This window comes from Capsicum annuum, chromosome 5, assembly GCF_002878395.1.
Source record: "Capsicum annuum cultivar UCD-10X-F1 chromosome 5, UCD10Xv1.1, whole genome shotgun sequence".
Classification (NCBI taxonomy): Eukaryota; Viridiplantae; Streptophyta; class Magnoliopsida; order Solanales; family Solanaceae; genus Capsicum; species Capsicum annuum.
The window spans coordinates 22,036,662-22,057,489 of NC_061115.1; the positions used below are offsets into that span (position 1 = coordinate 22,036,662).

The 20,828-nt window shown below is 32.5% G+C and overlaps 2 protein-coding genes across 2 annotated transcripts in view; one reads left to right on the plus strand and one right to left on the minus strand.

The window, feature by feature from the left end:
• LOC124898444 overlaps positions 1 to 2,642 on the plus strand; it is a 33,044-nt gene extending 30,402 nt beyond the window's left edge. Inside the window, exons 3-5 of the mRNA XM_047412092.1 lie at positions 1,124 to 1,292; positions 2,242 to 2,294; positions 2,565 to 2,642. Coding sequence (XP_047268048.1) covers positions 1,124 to 1,292; positions 2,242 to 2,294; positions 2,565 to 2,642 — 300 coding nt within the window. The remainder of the gene's footprint in view (positions 1 to 1,123; positions 1,293 to 2,241; positions 2,295 to 2,564) is intronic.
• Positions 2,643 to 4,956: 2,314 nt separating this feature from the next.
• Positions 4,957 to 14,265, minus strand: LOC107870433 (tricalbin-3). The gene is made up of 9 exons (XM_016716962.2): positions 12,896 to 14,265; positions 11,403 to 11,644; positions 10,309 to 10,327; positions 9,334 to 9,563; positions 7,881 to 7,990; positions 7,663 to 7,761; positions 6,797 to 7,241; positions 6,440 to 6,685; positions 4,957 to 5,408 (listed from the first exon to the last, which is right to left on the minus strand). The coding sequence occupies exons 1-8, from the start codon at positions 13,723 to 13,725 to the stop codon at positions 6,597 to 6,599; spliced, it is 2,064 nt and encodes a 687-aa protein (XP_016572448.2). The 5' UTR covers positions 13,726 to 14,265; the 3' UTR covers positions 4,957 to 5,408; positions 6,440 to 6,596.
• Positions 14,266 to 20,828: the final 6,563 nt, after the last annotated feature.

Genomic DNA, 20,828 nt, shown 5'->3' on the forward strand with positions numbered 1-20,828 from the left:
TCACATACGATAGAGACATAATACCGTTAGGGAACTTCTCTCTAGTGGAATTATCACTATTAACTATGTAAAGTCAAAGGATAATGTGTCGGATTTACTTACAAAAGGCCTATCTAGAGAAGGAGTGGAAAGGACATCCAAGGGAATGGGTTTAAAGCCTAGGACAAGTTAGCATGGCGGTAACTCTACCTAGCAGACTAGAGATCCCAAGAGCTAGGTTCAAGGAGATCAAACAAAGTTGTATCTGACAGGTTCAACATTGTCAATTACCCTACCCATTCTCATGATGTAGACAATGGTTAGTAAACAAGGATAAGACTTAGGTGAAAAGTCTTTTAATAATTATCTAAATTTGGCAAATTTGACCAAATAGTTTAGTCTATAGGATTGAACGTTTAGAAATCACCTATGTGTGGGCGAAGTGGAAGCCGATTCAAATAGAATATTAGTAAAGGCCTATTCTCTAAGCTCTCATGACACCGGGACGTGTTCACAGCTGAAAAGAACAAAAACCGTGAGAACCATAAAACGGTAAAAGGCTGGTTGTGTGACGTGTATTGTCTAGGTGTACATTAAAGCTCGATGGTTCAAAGATACCAAATCTACCGATTGACCGAGTGCATCCGATGCATGTTCACTACGGAAATTTCAAAGGAAAACTCACTTATCCAGATGCAATCAATCTTTGTTTGATGATCACATACTTGTCTGTAAAACTTTTACAAAAAAAATAGCCATTCCCCATTCATGTGGGGGATTGTTGGGTTCATAGTAAATGAAGAAAGTATGAATGGAAAATGGAGAGGAAAAAGGTGTAGGAAAGGAGACACTCAATTTAGAAAGTGTACTCCAAATTGGAAAGTTTACTCTTTCTACCACATTGGTGGAAGAAGAGAACTTTGTAGTGTTTATATTAATGAACACTTACTCCACATGAAAAGTGAGGCAAGAAAATAGAGATGCCTCGCGTCGTTGTCTTCGTCGGTCGCTCGGCTTTGCTTCGACTTCGGCTTCGGCTTTGGATCTGTCTTTTTGGACAAACTTTATTTGAAATCCGAAAAATGCCACATGCACACAGTAATAGTAACTTTGAACTGAACTGATGCAATTGTTCTATGAACAGATACACTGTTTCAATGAATCGTTGCACTATTTCGCGAACAGATGCACTGTTTTCGATGAACAGATGAACTATTTTTATAAACAGATGCATTATTCCAGTGAACTGATGCACTGTTTCAGCAAACTAATGCAATGTTTCGATGAAAGGACACAATGTTTCACACGAACTGGTATGTACTGTTTCAGCAAAATGATGCACTATTTTAAGTAAATAGACATGCATTTTCAGAAAAGACACACACCTTTAAATTGAACCAATGCCACCTTTCTGAAGAGGCATCTTGTGGCTATATAAACCTGGTTTCATCCACAGGTTTTGGTACAGAAATTTTCAGATTACAAAACATTCTTCTTGTCTTCAAATACTCTGTGTGATCATTAAATCGTTCAGTACGTTCGTAGAATCCGCCTATTTGAGGTACCGCTATAGTCGGATTAAAGGCTATTTTATCCTGGGAGGAAAAATTCACAACCTCGGGTACAGTGAGGGGAATTATTTCCTTAAGGAAACTCCATGAATTCGGACTACTTGGCCTTATTCATTTCTACTTCATCTATTATTTCTGAAAAATAAATACACCTCTTGAAAAGATCATTTTGATCTTGTGTTGAGGGTATTGATATACTTCATTGTGTTCTTGTTTATAAACTTGAACTAGATGAAGTTGTTTTTCTGCTCTACAGATTCTGCATAACCGAATATATTGTGTAAATAACAGAATCTACTTCATCTGCATGCTCATACATGCAAGGATACTGAATGCAATATTCCACGTTGCAGGTTTGTTGTCTAATGCTTCCTTAGATGTTTGTAATCAATCAGCTGATAATGTTATTACCAATTAATTATAATTATGATTATCCAATGCTTGGATAGGAGGGAGTGGAAGACATGGATTAAGGGTAGAAGGTTAATCGGAAGCAAGGGGTTGTCTTGCAGTCCATTCATATTAGTAGTTGTAGTATTGTCTCTATAGTTTCCTGTCCTTCGGTTTCTATTACTATCTGTTGTTCCTTACCGTATTATTTCATGGTAGTTTCTATTCTGTTACACTGTCTATTGTTTCTTGTACTTATGTTACTTCTTGTTCGGACTCTTTTGGATTTTGTTTTCCTAAGCCAAGCGCCTATCAGAAACAGCCTGTCTGCCCCATTTTGTGGGACTACAGTGGGTATGTTGTGATGATTAGCCAATGCTACTGTTTCCTACTATTAACAGCATTAGCTACTAGCAGTAACCAATCAGACTTAATCAGAATATGTTTCAACCCGATTTTAGTTAAGTTGGCTATATGAATCTTCTTTATCCATGCCGCTTTATTCTTCTGAAGGTCAATCACAGTTATTCATATTTTCTATGTTTTGCTGGCAACCCGCTACTAACCTCCCATATCCAACTGGGATGTGACATTAAATCTGGTATCTTGTTACCCTTTATACAGAGATGTGAAAGAACATCTGCGGCAGTCTGGTTCTCAGGGGAGGGCTGCTATCATGAGGATGATGAAGGAGTGTGCTAAAGACTTTCCAAGTGGTTCTTGGTGAAGATATTATGCATGCTGCAAATAAACATGGTGCCTGAAGTGTTACACATTCTGCAAATAGGTATGGTGCCAAAAGTGTTATACATACTGCAAATAGGCATGGCGCCTGAAGTGTTGTTATACATACTGTAAATAGGTGTGGTGCCTAATAGGCATGGTGCCTGAAGTGTTACACATACTGCAAATAGGCTTGGTGCCTGAAGTGTTATACATACTGCAAATAGGCTTAGTGCCGGAGCCCGGAAGTGTTGTACATACTACAAATAGGCATGGTGCTGAAGTGTTATTTGGAAGTAGGACTATGGACATGAGGAAACATTGGACAGATAATCCTGTTGTGTGTTTCATGTTTGGTCAGTCAAAAATTGGAAAAAAAAAAAGTTTCTAGAAACATGTTCTTGAAAAATGAAGAAAACGAATATCCTCATGAAACGAAAATTAGCTTCAAAACACTTTTCATATTGTTTACTTCTCTCAATCCCACCACTCATTCCATGTAGTGTTTGTCTAAATTATTTAAATGTTTTTAGAATAATATTTTTTACTTATTTGCTAGACACTAGAAAGTAAGTAAAAAAATTCACTTATTTTTAGGAAAATATTTCCCTCCATACCAAATTCACCATATGTAATTGTTGTCCTCTTTTCCTCTTCTTCAAGAACAACCATTATTTCCTTCTGCCCTTGTCTGTCTAATGTCAAGTATGCTCTCAAAACATAGACCATGTACAAGGTAGTACTTTTGGAAAGATGGAATATCAACGCCTGAACATAACATTACATTAAGTTGAATGTAACTATCAAAGGATCAACCACTATTTTAATAAAGTAAGGCGGACAACTGTTGTTCGGTGAAGCATCCAAGTGCGGAGGTTATTCCCATCATTGAAGTCAGTCTTCCAATTTATGTGGACTCTATATGAGTAATTATTTCTCACTTGATTTTCCATTTCAAGAAACCAATAAAATTCTATTTTGACTAGTATTAAGGCCAAAGCTTTCAGAAAGATTATCGAGATTAGGATAAAATGACACTTTAAATTACTTTTAGTGGATTTAGGGCTTGTTTGGTGTGAGGGATAAGGGATAATAATCTCAGGATAAGATGTAGGATTATTTCATCCTATGCTTGGTTAGAAGTCTTGACTAATTTTGGGGAGTATTTATTTCATCATTTGCACTATAATGAAGGGATAAGATATCCCATATATATGGTGGAATAACTTACCCCCGAATTGTTTTGTTTACCCATCACCCAACCAAACGAAGGTTAAGGTTTACCAATTTGCATATGAAGAACTTTAGCAAACAAGACTATGATAGAAGTTCAAAACAACTTTTGTTACTGGGATCAATAAAGATAGGAGGATACATCTTCATTATGAAAAAATGCTAATAGTAGAAAAAGCTTATAAAAGAGAGGCATAATAGATAAATAAAGAAATGCTCAACGTTAACCTCAATCGGTAAGTTAACATTTCAATTAGAGAGAGCATACCAAAACACCTCAATTCATCTTCATAGTATGTCGTAACCGTAAATGCTTTAATATGCTTTGGATATTACATAGAAGTGCGATTACGACTAATCAGAAGCTTACATAAGAAAGAGTAGAGACCTCCTCGATAACTGAATATAAGTGAGGCTAGACCTAAATTCACGTATACAAGTGAGAACGAAAAGAAAGGAGAAGGGAGACTCATTTCTTGTCTAGAAAGGGGTAGAAAGGGGAAGAGGAGCTCAAACTAGACACACGATTCTGACATGAAAATATTTATTTTTTCACCCACTATACGCTTGTCAACCTTCAAATTATGGTTTAATTCTTTTTGTAAAAAGTTGTGGGTCCCATGTTTTCACCCGTTGGTTTACTTATCCACATAGGAGCATGTATAACTCACATTAGACTTGCCAGAGCTATCTTAACAAGAATAACTTAATCAAGTTTTAGTGTAATTGAGGTGTTTAGACGTGCACTCTCAAAGTTGAGTGTTTGCTTGTCAGTTGGTGTCAAATTTGAGAGCCTATTCATGAATTATGCCTAAAAGAAACTATGGAAGGTGATTTCATTTATCCTAACTGCAGGCAGAAGAAGTCACTGAAGAAATAACAAGGTTCAAGTATCAAGTACATCCACAAGTATCTACAGTAACAAGCAATAATGGGATGTTAACATAATCTGCAGCTACTTAAATATGTGACATTGACAGTATCATCTTTTAATAATACCATCCCCCTTTCTCTTACCACTTTAACAACGAAAAAAATGAAAGATTGAACAAGGCAACAATAGTTGTAACAACTATTTCACTAGTTTCAACGGCTTAGTACACCCTCACAACTGAATCTGAATAACACGGGGACTTGTAAAGTCAAAAACCTCATTGTGCCACTATAGTTGTGACAGTTGACGACTATACACGCGCGTACACACAGAAAGATAGAAGAGGGGGGGGGGAGGGGGGGGGGGGGGGGGGGGAGGGTTAGGAGTTACAGGATGTAACTAAAAACAAGAGTACAAGGATGGCCAAAATTTGCCGCCAAAAGAATATATACCTCATTGTAACATATATTTTTTTGATGTTCTCTTCTCTTCTAAGTGTGTCTGGGGATTCCTTTCATTTTCTATTGGGGTTGTGGGGGTGGGGGTGGGGGTGGGGGCAGTGTTTGGTACTTGATCTGGTTAATATGTTAAGAGAGTGTACAATGGTTGACAGATAATGGAGGATACAGTCGGCCAGCCTGCCAACAAACAAGAAAATAAGCAATTTTTAGTTCAGTGCTCAAGAAATTACAGAATCACAACTTAAAGATGAAAAATGAAAAGCGCGCTATGTTAAAATGAAATAATTACTAAGTTCCTCATGTTAAAATCCCTATTTTACTAGAGAAGTCCTCCACGAATGAGAAATATGGACATCATCATTTGGATCAGGTTTTGTGTTATCCACCAATTGCCAAGTCATACTATATTCTTCAAGGAGTTGGTGATTGAAACACTAAACAAATAATGGAAATCTGCTCATTTATTCAAGGAAACAGGAAATATGTTGCTAGCTTCCACTCTGAAATTAGATCAAATAGTTGGCTCATAATTGTCTTTACACACCAACAGTTTTCTTCCATTAACCCCTTGGGGAAGCGGCCCTTCCCTAGACCCTGCTAATGCAGGATGCTTGCACGGGCCTGCCCTGACAAGCAAAGGCATCTCAAATGATAGTGCAACATGAAAACCCTAAAAGGGGAAAAAGAAGTTCTGTTTTACTTTATCTTGAATTTCAAGATGAAACTGAGATGTGATTTGTTTGTTTTTTTACACTCGATATGGCTCATCATGCTGGCTGTAGACGCTAATTTTCCACACTGGGTAGAGTTGATCAGAATACAATGTGGATGAGCTCCCTTCTGTATCATATCTAGGTGATTCATTTATGTGTTAATGTTTCCTTCTTTATTTATTTTTTTTGTTCAAACATTTATTTATCTTCCCTTGATATTGATAATAAAATTGTTTTGATTGTCTGTAGGTAAAAATAAGCATTTCAGAAAACAATTGAATCACCAAAAGACTGCTTATGAGGGGAGGAAAAGGCAAAAAAGAACAAACGTTGTCTGCATATTTGAAGAATGTAAAGACATGCACTAAAGGCATGAAAATCAAATCAGAGCAAACGACAGAGGAACTGATAAGAACAGATGCCATAGTTGATCATACAGCCAAAGTTAGAGCAATGAAAAGTGAGCTAAGGCAAAGAATCAGAAGAACAACGCACCTCGAATGGAAGACCAGCAGAAGGTAAGGACTTTGATAAGGTTTCCGTTCGGGCAAACTTATAGTGGTGACAACTGTCTGGTTTGCCAGAATAATTCCAGCAGAAGCTCTATATTGCATTCTTTACCAGGGGCTATCAATTTATTTTGTTTCATTATTCACGGATTGAAAATGCTAGAACCGCTGACATTGAGAGCAATTAGAACTGAGATACTTGTAATTATCGCTAGCCAAAACAGGGCCGACTCTGCAAATAAGAGATGTTAATTAGACGTGCAAGAAATGGGAGAACTCTATGCATTTCCTGGGAAAAAACAAACTGGATTGATCTATCTTAGAACAATTCGATGTACTTTACCTCCAAAAATTTCAGGAGTATCAGAAGTTTGCTGTTCAGATCTGGCAGGAGTACGTTGTCTTGATGTTGACACTCTAGTTTTAAAATCATCTACAGATTTAGTATTGCTTGTTTCAGATGCCACGATCCCTTGGAATTCCTCGCTGACAAGTAATGCTGCCAATAAATCCATAAACGATTCTTTATCTGTTCCACTTGACACACTCTTTCCACGATCCTCATAGACAGCAATATCTCGTTCATCAAAGTCAGATAATTCATCATCTGAAGCATCCAAATCCTTGGATCTTGCTTCAGTCCTTTCATCCTCCTCATCTTCAACATAAGCTTTATATGTCAATCGCAGTAAAATCTCTCCTACAGGCCTTGGTCCCAGTAGTCCCCAACCTCTGAGGACCACAATTTTGTCTGTTGGTACAGTATCTTCGAGCGATACCAGATCAACCTAGAAGTAGTAGTCATTAGAAAGATGCCTTTTTATGCAACTCCTATCCAACTATATATCCTAATATCACCTTGATCATCATTAATAAATAATGTCCCACAGAAAAATATAAAATGCTAAAAGCATCTTTTTTTCATGTTTTTCAAAATACAATACTAATTCATTATCATTTTTAGAGGCTGAGCCTTGTGTCGACAGTAGAGTTGTTCTTCGTGGCCTGAAGGCCACTGGTTTGAGGCATGGAAACAGACTCTGCAGAAATGCAAGTGACAGGATACTGTGCAGTATACCCAGTCTCTCCCAACCTTTGCACTAGTTTGGAGTATTTTGTTTAAGGCACATCAGTAAACTAACAAATTAGATAGATCGCCTTTCAGAAACAGAGACAATAGATAATATTTGCATGTACAGGAGGATTTACCTCCGCTGAGCCAATAGTCAAATCTGTAAATCCAAGGGTGTCCTTTGCTTCTATATATAGCTTTTGTCCCCTAGGGTTTGTGACAAACATGTGAAAATCCTGCCAAAGAGGCAAAGAACATGGCAAACGATGTATAAGCTCCAGCAGAAGAGCTAGCAAGCCGCCGACAAATACATCAATACCAACAGATCAGGCCAGCAGATTTATATTTAAATCACCTGATTCCATATAGGTTCTCCAGGAGGTCCAATGACAGTAGTTTGACTGTTTCTTTTGCTGCGTATTACTTGATCTCCGAGTTTTAGATTGACATATGGATCAGTTTTGCCTGAACAAAAATGGCCAGAAAAAATTTCACAAAGACAGACATGGGAAAACAAAAGAGGAAATTACATGGCATTCATAAAATAGAGCAATGAGACTGAAAAACACCCAAGTTCCATCTATTGAACGTGCAGCTTAACAGGAGATTCATACCAACTAAACACATGTATCATGTATACATGAAGTGGAGATGACCTTATCAAAAAATAATAATAAGTGGAGGTGTAGCAGCAGAAAATTTTTGGGACCCGTCCACGTTTTTGCTTTGCATTTTTTTTTCACAGCTAACTTTTTCCGTTCCTTCTTTTACTTTTATTAACTATTACGTTTAAATCTTACCCAACCAAAAAATTACATTTACAACACAAAAAAAGTTAAACGAAGATCCTTGTAGCATAAAGTTTTCTTTTCCTAATTCCTGTTTGATGTGATAACCTGATCTAAACATCTTATGTGCAAGGCTCTCCATGTGCTAAACTAGCAAGAATCCTGGAAAGAACACCAATGAAGTCACTGCCTCTTGGTGGTAGTCAATATCATTGAATCACATATAGAACATACTTACGTATTTACAAAGGCAGCATATGTGATTGGCAGCAGTGATTGGTAGTAAAAACGAAACATAAACGGGAGACACTTATTAAAAACGAAACATAAACGGGAGACACTTATTTCTAATAAATTGTAGCAACATAATTGTTTTATATTTGTTAATGAGCATAGTCAAAAGTATTCGCATTTTACTCCTTTCTAATGTGATTTCATTTGGTACCATTTTCGTTTCTTTTTTTTTTTTTTTTTTTTGATAAAGTAATAAATTTCATTAGACAAGGGAAGAGGCTTGCCAGCATACAAGAAGTAAACCAAACATAGCAAACCTTACAAGGGACATGGTTTACTACAAATGACACCCGCTCATTTATACAAATGTGATTTCATTTGGTAACATTTTCCTTTTTTTTAATTTTGACAAAGTAATAAATTTTTTTAGTACCATTTTCCTAAATCAGTGATTTCATTTGGTAATTATTCTATTTCAAATAAGGATGACAGGCTATATTTCCACTGATTCACAGTGATTACTGGACCAAAACATACGGCGTTTATATTCACTTAAAGTAGTTCTCATGCAATGGAAATTACATTCTTTTGGAGCTTCAACTGACTTTGAAGTAAATATCTCCGACCTTTTTCTTTGACAAACTAGAATATGCTACAGAATAGTTTTAACTATTAAAATAATATGAAGAGACGAACTCATTTAAGAAGTTGGGTGTTACTAGGAAGCAAAATGTCAGATTTAAGAAAAAGATTGATGCCACTGATGAAAGATAAACAAATTCATACCATAGATGATATAAGAGAGTTTCCTTGCATCAACAAGAGTCACTGATAGTTCTCCAGCAAATTCCTTATTTCCTTCTTGCATTTCTCCAGCGTTAGGTTGTTCATATTGATCAGACTTGGGTTCACTCGGAACAGGGCCAACTGCCTTGCCTTTTTGAAAATCCAACACAATTTTTTTCGGACGGACAAAGAGACGAGGTAAATCCTCTGTAAGAAGTTTCTTCAAAAACCTGAAACATTCGTATAAGAAATAAAAACTCATACTCACCATGCAGTGGAAAAACTGAGATAGTTCGATAGGATATTGTAAATAGAAAATAAATCATGCAAGAAATTCAGAATGAGTATGATACTAGAAAGATCTGGGTCTAGAATTAAATATTAAGATGATCCGTGCTAAAACACCAAACGCAACTATAATTGTAGACCATTCAAATGACACAAACCTGAGCTGAAAAACAAGAGACTTGACACAAGACGAGATTTCCAAAACCAGGGAAGAAAATGAGCGAGCATGCGCGCGCACACACACAGACAGAGAGAACATCCTCGGAATACATAACAAGAGGTGCCTCTCCAATACCGTAACTGGAAGCCAGAATAAACTGAATGCGGAAGATTCTCAAGAAAATTATACATGATTGATGACAATTGAGCATGACCATATTACTTGAAAAGCAAATGGGCTTTTTGAATTGTCAACCTGAAAAAAGCGTATTTGACTGCATAAAATCTTCAAAAGCTGAAAGGAGTGAAAGTGGTCTGGTGAAAGCATTATTCAGTTAACGGACTTTACTCCGCAACCCCTTACCCACCCATCCCCCATCCCCACCCCCACCCCCAAAAAAAGGACCTTTTAATGAGACGGTAACTGAATGGCAAAAAGAAATTAAATACATCAATGACGGGGGAAACAAACCGAAATGGAAAATGCATATGTAACAAGAACATCAGAATGGATAAAATAGTACTTACATTGATAGAACAGGAATCGCTGGTGTTTCCCAGATACATGCAAGAAAAGAAAATAAATATGTGAAAATTTTTATTGGGCATATGAATAATATTGCTCATCTAATTTTATTCGTTTAATTTTAGGTACCGCAATCCCATTTTATAAACTGTAAATAGAAAAACCAAAAATAGTCAGTAAAATGATGACAACTCAGTGACAGTAAGTAGTCAACAATTGGTAACTATGCACTGGAAAGATTTCACTTTACAGTAACTCTAGTAGAAAAAGCTCGTATTCACTAATCCTAAATGTAGGCTTTATGGCAGAAGAATGCTAGTCTTGGAGATTACACAGAGCAGCAAAGAAAACAAGATAAAGAAGAAAGCAAATATTTTTCATAGTATTCACAGTACGCCACATAGTTGCTAATGACTCGAATTAGATTCCTAAAATTACATTCAAGTACCCCATAACAATAAACTCCATGGAGTTCATTCTCGAAGAGAATAAACTCTATGGAGTAATTCCACTGTCTTAAAGAATATGTTCCAAATGATAAGAATTTGAAGACCCATGATTAAATCCACAATGCTAAACACCTACTCCACTCTCTAAATAACTGAGCTTACTCTTTTATAATAATTGAGCGCTCAACAGAATTGGAAGTTAATATTGTTCCAGAAGAAACAAATTAAACACAGAAGTCTGGTATAAACTGTTACATAAACCGTTAAATATATCATCTTTGAAACAGTCTCTTATAAAAAAGAATAGTTTAAAACGGGACTATGCCATGAGATTCTATAGTCCTGTTCTCCTTAAGAGTGCAAATGATATCCCAGCATGCACAGATGAATGATGAACTTTTCCAAAATAACATTTGCAATATGTGTCTACGCATCTTGTTTACAGGGTTAGTCCCTTCTGTTTAATAAACTAACATTACCTCTGCCAAAGACACTACAACTACTTAAATCCAAGCTAAAGAATCTGCTCGGAAAATTTCATGAGTATGACCCATCAAGAGGAAGTATTGGTTAGAGAATGAAAGCATGCAAGTTTCTGTAACAGGATTCATCTCATAGATAAAAGTCCTAACTCGAAATTCGCATACCCATTAGGTTGAACAAACGGAATGGTGACAAGTCAAGCTTTATCTTTGGAAGGGAAACAAAAGCCCAAGAAACAGCTCCAATCCAAGGCTCTGTTTGTATTAATCGCAACTTGACCCAGAGTTCGCCATCAATGTCAAAGTTCCGTACACCGACTGGCACAGAAATGGGGATAACTCCAAATTTTAGCGACAGCATTAACAGCATGCGAGCACCACCAGTGTATCGGATGCCTATCTGATACCTAGATAGCATTAAACAATGCACAAATCAGTCGATACATTCCAAGAAACAATGAACTTTCACATAACAAGAAAAGATAAGGAGTTGTGCTTTTATCATGTCAGTTTGATCGGAACTAGAGAACTTTGCAGCATAGAATATAGCAGAGAAGATCATAGTTGTATGCACATTATAATTGCTTGAGCCGAATAATGTAGTAAAATGACGACAAGATACAGTAACTTAAGAGAGCTAAAATTTGGCTCAAAAACAAGAATTTATGGGCCAAGAGGATGTTGAAGCATATTGATAGCAAACAATTTTCTATGAAATTTCAGAACATTATCCTTCAAATTGTAAGCCTATATGAAACTGCCTTATCAGCACAGAAAGGGGGTCCTGATGTATAGCTCCACAACAAACTTTATCAAGGAAAAGGCTGTAATTATCAGGTTCAAATTTCTCAAGGAACTAGATTGATCTGTTTTCTGTCTTGATCAGTCTCAAGGAACTAGTATAATTTTTTCCTCAATAAGGCAAAAACACCATCTCACTATATCGAGGGAAAATATTTTCCTCCTAATCAAATTCTGTATATATATTTTCCTTCTATCTTAATCGACGCCTGAAACAATGAATGTAGGCTAAGGAGAAAACATCAACTCGACTGCTCCACCAAGAAATTTGCAAAAAAAGAGCTTTTCTCTAATGCTTTCCTCCAAATAAAATGTTGTATGTATACGTCACTTTTGATTCTAGACCTCAGTTCAATTAAAGAATATAGGCTAAGGAGTAAATACCAACTCAAAGACTTTCAACCAAGAAATAGAATAAGATCTTCTCTAATTTAACTTAACTTTTCGTTTCTTTTTTCACTTACACTCTGTTTGGATGATTGTTACGTATTGTTTCATAATGTATTGTTTTAACAAATATAACATTTGGATAGATTATATCGTTTTCCATTGCTACAGAATGTCACGCATCAACAACTTGAAGGATAAACCTACAAAAAAGGTAAAACACGGGATGCAGCTACTACAAAAAGGTATAGAAAAGGATAAGATAGAATTATGGAATAAAATACAAATACAAATACAAAATGAATATATATATATAAATTGGTCGTTACACGAAAAGGAACTTTCAGTCCTTACCTAAGATGGATTTAACGATATGAACCATAAAATTTAAGTAACAACCAAAACAAACATTGTATTTAAATTAACAACACAATGGGTACGGTGGTATATTTGCAAAAAATGTTACTCACTGCAAATCATTGACTCGACGAGAAGTTCTCCGCTCCACACTCCTAACAGAAAGAGGCTCATCCCCGAGCGAGAATTTCTTTATCTCGACTCTCTGAACATAATCAGGCTTTTTGAGATTATCAATGACAGGCTGAAGCAAACCAATGATCCAATTCTCAATCCCAGGCCTATAAACCTTCCACAACTTCCCTAACACCATGTTTACCCACTCTACAGATTCTTTCCTTTGCAAATCCTTTTCCAACAATGAAGAAAGATTCGCTGGAACCAACGGCCATTTCCCGGAATTCCCTCCATTGTTTGGCTTAAAATTACTCTTTCTTGATGTCCAAACCTTATCAAAAACAACACCAACAAAGAAAAACACTACAAAAAGACCAAAAACATTCCGATTTATTGGAGGTGAAGGCAATGGATGCATCACCCCTAGTTGAGTCCTTAGCTTATCTACAAAAGGGTCTTCTTGAAAATTAGCAAAATTGTTACTCGAACCTTCCACTAATTCCTCAGAAACTCTTCCATAAGCATCCAATTCATCAGCAAATCTCTTAATTACAACATTCCTAGCTCCTCTTCTAGCATTATCCGCAATATTTATATCAAAATTATGGTGTTTATGGTGGTCTCCGCCATTCACACAAGCCCGAATTACCCATTTCCCACGAAACAAATCCAAATCCAAATCCGAACCCAATTTCCTCAAACCCCTTTTCCCCCTCCTCCTCGTAAACAATGTATTGGCATTGCTTTTACATGGACAAGGAGATGGGTATACTAAAAATACTTGAGGGAAATCAAGAGTAATAGCAGAAACTGATTCAAAAACCATTAATTAACAAAACCCACAAGCCCTTTGAGCTATAATTAACAGTTCGAAAATCATTAATTACAAAAACCCAAAAGACCCTTTAAGCTATAATTAACAGTTGTTGAAACTGATTCAAAAACAACCATTAATTAACAAAGCCCACAAGCCTTTTGAGCTATAATTAACAATTCTTGTAAGTACAAATAAACATGAATCAAAACCCAAATTGCAAAATCCAGCTCGATAAACTAAAGCTCTCGCTATCCACGGAGTTTGAAAAAACGGCCGGACCTCTAAGCTATAAAATTGTCAGTTTTTGAAGCACAAATGGATGAATTAGGAGTTGAAGAATATGGAAAACTGTGCTACTATATGTGTGTTAGAGAGAGAAGATAAAGAGAGAAAAAAAGGGTGAGGGTACGAATGGGGAATCAGGAATTTGATCCTAATATGATTATAGGGAATCAATCAGGTAGAAAGTATAATGGCCGCAAATATTTTGCAGCAATTTCACAAATGGGAACACAGGCCACTACGTGTGAAAGTACACGCCACCCCACCTCTCACTCCAGTAAGTATTTCTTTATATTTTCTCTTATTTCTATTTTTCTATTATATTTCTTTTCTTTGCTTTGCTTTTCTTTTCTTTTCTATTATATACTTTTCTTTTCTTTTCTTTTCTTTTCTATTATATAAAAGAGGTGGTTTCGATCATTTTTTACAATTATCAAAAAATCAACTATTTTCACTTAATTATATATCATATCTCAATATATAATAATTTTATTATTTTATCATAATATTTTAAATATTTAATATATTCTATTAATTTATATTAATTAACTATAACTACATATTGAAAGTAAATTTTATTTATTTATCTAATTGTCTATCATGTTTAAAACTAATTTGTTACCACAAATCAAAATAATTAATAACTTAAAATATTTAAAAGACATACAGAAATTTTATTGACTCTTACAATAAAAAATCCTCTACTCCTACTTAATTACATATCATGCCCCAATATATAATAATTTCATTGTTTCATCCTAATAATTTAAATATTTAATATATTCTATTAATTTATATTAATTAACTATAACTACATATTGGAAGTAAAATTTTAATATTTGATATTCAGGATAGAATTTGATATTAATACTGTTTGGTATTCGATATTTATCGAATATCGAATATATATATATAATAATTGTATTCAATCACCTCTTATCCAATTACCAAAATATCCCTTTACTCCCACTTAATTACATACCATATTCCAATATATAATAATTTTATTGTTTCATCATAATGGTTTAAATATTTAATATATTCTATTAATTTATATTAATTAACTATAACTACATATTGAAAGTAAAAAAAATTATTTATTTAATTGGTTATCATGTTCAAAACTTATTTGTTACCACAAATCACAATAATTAGTAACTTAAAATATTTAAAAGACATATATAAATTTTATTGACTCTCATTATTTTAGCAATGCCCCATAAATTGAGATAAAAGAAAAAGTACTGCAAATCATAACAATTAACAACTTAAAATATTTAAAAGATAAATAAAATTTTAGTTGACTCTCAAAATTGTATTGAAGCCACATAAATTGGGACACAAGGAGTAAATATATTATTTGATAATTACGTAAAAATTATTATAAATCACAATAATTAACAAGTTAAAATAATTTTTTTAAAATAGATAAAATTTCTATTCGACTCTCAAAATTTTATCGGTGCAGCATAAATCATGACAAATAAAAAATTATTTTCGACCACCTCTTATACAATTACCAAAAAAAATCCTCTACTCCCACTTAATTACCTACCATACCCCAATATATAATAATTCCATTATTTCATCATAATGGTTTAAATATTTAATATATTCTATTAATTTATATTCTTGAACAAAAATCCATTTTTTGATTTATTTCATCTATTCCATGACCGGAACAGGGAAACTAGCAAGCCTTGTCATTCGGATGAAAGGAATATTAATTAACTATAACTACATATTGGAAGTAAAAAAAATTATTTATTTAATTAGCTATCATGTTCAAAACTAATTTGTTACCACAAATCACAATAATTAATAACTTAAAATATTTAAAAAATATATAGAAATTCTATTGACTCTCATTATTTTAGCAATGCCACATAAATTGAGATAAAAGAAAAAGTACTGCAAATCATAATAATTAACAACTTAAAATATTTAAAAGATATATAAAATTTTAGTTGACTCTCAAAATTGTATCGAAGCCGCATAAATTGGGACACAAGGAGTATATATATTATTTGATAATTACGTAAAAATTATTATAAATCACAATAATTAACAAGTTAAAATACTTTTTTTAAAATAGATAAAAGTTCTATTCAACTCTCAAAATTTTATTGGTGAAGCATAAATTATGATAAAATAAAAAGTTATCTTAATTAATTACAACTAAATATTTAAAATAAATCAATTTTATTATTTTAATTGACTTTTATATAGAAAATTAATCTTTTTATTTATTTATTTATTTTAGTAAATTTAAATTTTAAAATTATTTTTTTCTTATATAGAAATACTAATATTTAAACTTAAATTTAAATTTTTAAAGTATAAAATTAATAAATTTAATTTAATAAAATAAATTTTTAATTAATATTTTCTTAGAATTTGTGTTGGGTCAATATGTATCAAGTTAAAAGGAAATAAAGAAAAATATATAGTAAAATTTTATCATTGTGAAAGATTAATATAATGCACTATCCAATAATGTTTAATAATATTATATTTTGCATATGCAAATATAGAATCCCGTATTTAACTAATCTACTATTCCGGTGAATTATCGATGATTACTATTGGATATGATAAAATTATATTAATTTTTATAGTAATAACATAATCAATCGCTCTTAATTAATTATTATGTGTCATCTAAGTATTAAGAAAATAAATAATATTTAATGAAAAATAAAATAGACATAAAATGCGAAATTAACTCTGAATGTTTTAAATTAAATTTTCGTCTTTCGAATGATGATTTTACTATATCACTCCTTATTATAAGTCATTTATGTATTAGAAAAATAAAAATAACAAAATGATATGTCAAAATAAAATATTTGATTAACTATCAAAATTATATTAGTGTCACATAAATTGGAACGAGACAGAAGAAGATATAAAACAACATAAATTATTTGAAAATGAAATAAAAGTACTGTAAATAACAATAATTAACAAAAGAAAAAAGAAAAATTGACTGATTTCTACTTCAGCTGTTTCAATCGTGATTTTAATGTACAGTGATGTTTAAAGAGGGTAAAATGGCATAATAAGATTTAAAGAGGATAAAATGTATGTAGTAAAGTGTGAGAAGAATAAAGCATAAGTAAATTTTATTACTATATTTTAAAGAAATTAAAGAAAAAAAGTATAAAGATTATTTGCAAAAGATTTTTACCAACTAATTTAAATATAAATAAAGTAAATTTAAGTACAAAAAACGTGTATCTATCACAAATTTGCTACCAGACACTTCGCACTTTCTTAACATTAGCAAATTTTCTATCAAATATGTGTAGCCATTTTTCTCAACTTTTTACAGCTCCTCAATATTAATTAACATTTCTCTGTTTAAAGAAGAAAAAAAACCTCAACTCTTCCTTCTCTATTAAAAAACAACACTCTTTTCCTGTGTTAAAATTAATAATTAAACAAATAAATAGAGAATCTAAGGTGTGTATTCTCTTTATCGGGTAATTAAGTTTACATGATTCTTAATCTTTGCGATATTGAAAATCAATAATCTGCTGGATATTTGATTTAAGTTATTTCATCAGATTTACGCCTATCTTTTCTTTATATTTCTGATCACAAAATTCAACAAGAAGGTTAAAAAAAAGTTTCAATTGTGATCCCTCCAGCTCATTCATACTAATGAAAATATTCTACTGCTCAAACTTTCTATTTCAAGATAAATCTTAAAACTTAAAACTTGCAATCCACATGTTTTACTGTGGGCCCGTGCTGACACAGGCCTTGCACTTCTAGTTTTAAAATAAATAATATAAATTTGATGGTTTGAAGTTTAATTAAAAAAGATTGTGTAATTTTTAAAAATTTCAATTCTAAATTTATTGAGAAACATAATTAATTTTTGATACACTTAATGAAGATGTAGTTTTTTTTTTTTTTTTTTGCAAAGATAGATAATGAGTAAATTTTATTCCTGATCACTTAGTTTTGTGTTTATTGCACTAAAGACATCTTTCTTTCATCATTACACAAAAGTCATTTTACTTTACCCCGATCATCATAAAAGTCACTATGACTGAATTTTACAATAATCTCACCGAAAAAATGATGTGGCAACCTTAATTAGTTCTTTATTTTAATTTAATAAAATATAATATATTATTCATATTTTAGCACTTTTTATATGTGTCCAATCCAATTTTTCTTATGGATTATATAATAGAAGAATATCAATTTCTTAATAGATTAAACTACCTAGTAAAAACTATTTTCATAATAAAAAATTGGGTGATATTTTCATGAAACTAAAATTATATTATTATATGTAAGAGACAATCCAAGGACTTTGATAGTCCCCACAAAAGTTCCTAACTTAATTTTAATCTTTTCAATTAATTACTTTTATGTCATGATTTTATCTTTTATAGTAATTTGATTAATTTCTTGATCCTATAATATTGTGACATATATAGATGAAGTTACTTGGGGGTTTGTGCCACAGGTGATAAAAGAGTTTTAAAATGAGGTGTAGGTGACACAAGTCTTAATTATTAGTTGGAGGTGACAATTACTTTATTAAGTATTAAGAAAGTTGAGAAAGTTTGAAAATAACCCAAAAGTTTTTAAATTTATACTTTGATCCCATGTATACCTAAAATAACAGGAAACGAAGGAAAAAAACGTCTTTCTCTCTCTTCTCATCCATTGTTGTTTTCTCTCTCTTAGCGATTTTTGTTGTTAATTGTTTCTGTTTCTGCTGCTCTATTCATCATCTTCTACTTCATTATCATCTTCATCTTCTTCTTGTCAACCATTTGTTGTTGTTGTTGTTGTTGTTGGTACAGCGCTACTGCTACGATCTGATCAATTTATTAGGTCAAATTTTGTTTACTACATCACTTTTCACTTTGGCATTACTTCATAAGTGAATTTGGTAAGTAAAATTATGATTTTTATTTGTATTTGTCATCTAGGTACACTTTTGTTTTTCCAACAATGGATAGAACCCCGATTATGAATCCAGGATAAGTGCCCCACAATTTAAACAGATCAATCATCTGGTGCATCAGATGAGTAATCTGTTGCATCAGAAGAGTTATTTGTTGCATCAGAATATTTATCTGTTGCATCATTGTATTATCTATTGTATCAGACATATTATCTGTTGTATCAGGATGTTTATCTGTTGCACTAAATTAATTATCTGTTGCACCAGACTAATTATCTGTTGCATCAGAATGTTTATCTGTTGCACCAGACTAATTATCTGTTGCAACGAATGATTAATCTATTTGAAACAACACAAATCAATCTCTGCCACAAACCCCACAGATAAATCTTGCTATTGCTACTGGATTCTAAATTATTATTTTTTACGTCAAATCATTGACATGTTTGTTGAGAAGATAATAGACAGAATGAAAATTAAATATGGATTAAAACGTCAAAGATCAAACATAATTTATTTATTAAACAAATAAAAATACATATAATAGACTAAAAGAAAAATAATAGTCTAATTATTATTATTATTATCAGCATCATCATTGCCAGCCGACCAATCTTCAACCGGAAGTGGCAAGGCCCTCCTCAGCCTGCGTATCTCGCGGAGCATTCTTGATCTAACTCCTCTCAGTTCCCATTGTAGATCACGAACTTGATTCTGAAGATCATTCGCGGCGTCTTGCAGAAAAGCAACGTCCCACACCGGGTCAGCCATAATCTTATCTTCTAGAGTGTAATATGAAAGACGAGATGCAATAAATAAATAGAGTGTATTTGAATGGACGATTGAGTAAGGACGGGCCTATTTATAGAGGATTGAATTTGAATGAGAGGCAAAAAGGCGCGACTATTCACCTCCATACACTAATTATATTTTTTATTAAATTAAGAAAATAAATATTTTGATATAAGTCATGACTTTTCAGATTATTATTATTAATTAGTTCTTTTGAAGAACCATTTTTATTGAGTTGTGGCAACAGATTCTATATCTGTTGCATCAGATAACACATCTGTGACAATAAATATATTATCTGTTGCAACAAATATAAAATATATTGCATTAAATAACATATTTGTTGCAACATATAATCTAACGGTTCACCTCCATTTATTAATTACATTTTTTATTAATGTGAAAAGTAATGAATTAATTAAATTAAGAAATATTGTGATAAGTCATGACTAGAACTGCTTTTATTGAGTTGTGACTCGATATAGGTTGCATCAGATAAATTATCTGTGACAACAGATATATCATCTGTTGCAACCATAGTGAACCTGTTGCATCAGATAATTTAATTGTTGCAACATATAATCTACTTTTTTAAAAAAAATAACTATATCATCATATCATTAATCTAAATTTGCTTACTTTTTTATTTTATAAATAAAAAACAATACCTTTTCAAATTACTTAATAAAATAATAACCATTTTATTATATAATAAATAATTTAAAAAATAAATTCAAAAATAAAAATGGTGAAAAGTCACGATCAGTTATTAAAATTGTGGTTATAAATTGTTTTTATTATTTATTTCCTTATTATTTATTTATGAAACATTTTTCATCTTGAATAATCGAAACGGAAAGTCATGTCTTTTTCTTTTCACCCCCTCAATAACAACAATAGCCCTTTTTTATTAATAACCGCCAGGTGAAACATATGATCGATCTGTCGTAGCAGATTAACCTCTAACTGTTGACACAAATTGTTGCTCAATCCCTACCACCAACCGTCGACATGTTGAGAACAAAGAATAAACAGAATGATTATTATTAAATACTAAATAAGAATTAAAAATTCAAAGTCGACAACAAAATGAAATGAATGTTCA

What these genes read in the sequence shown, in the direction of transcription:
- LOC107870433 (XM_016716962.2), bottom strand. Translation starts at nt 13,725, where the DNA reads ATGGTTTTTGAATCAGTTTCTGCTATTACTCTTGATTTCCCTCAAGTA. An exon ending in CGTCGAGTCAATGATTTGCA is followed by an intron (nt 11,645 to 12,895) that starts GTGAGTAACATT and finishes AATGCTATCTAG; the next exon opens with GTATCAGATAGGCATCCGAT. An exon ending in TGACTATTGGCTCAGCGGAG is followed by an intron (nt 7,242 to 7,662) that starts GTAAATCCTCCT and finishes TACTACTTCTAG; the next exon opens with GTTGATCTGGTATCGCTCGA.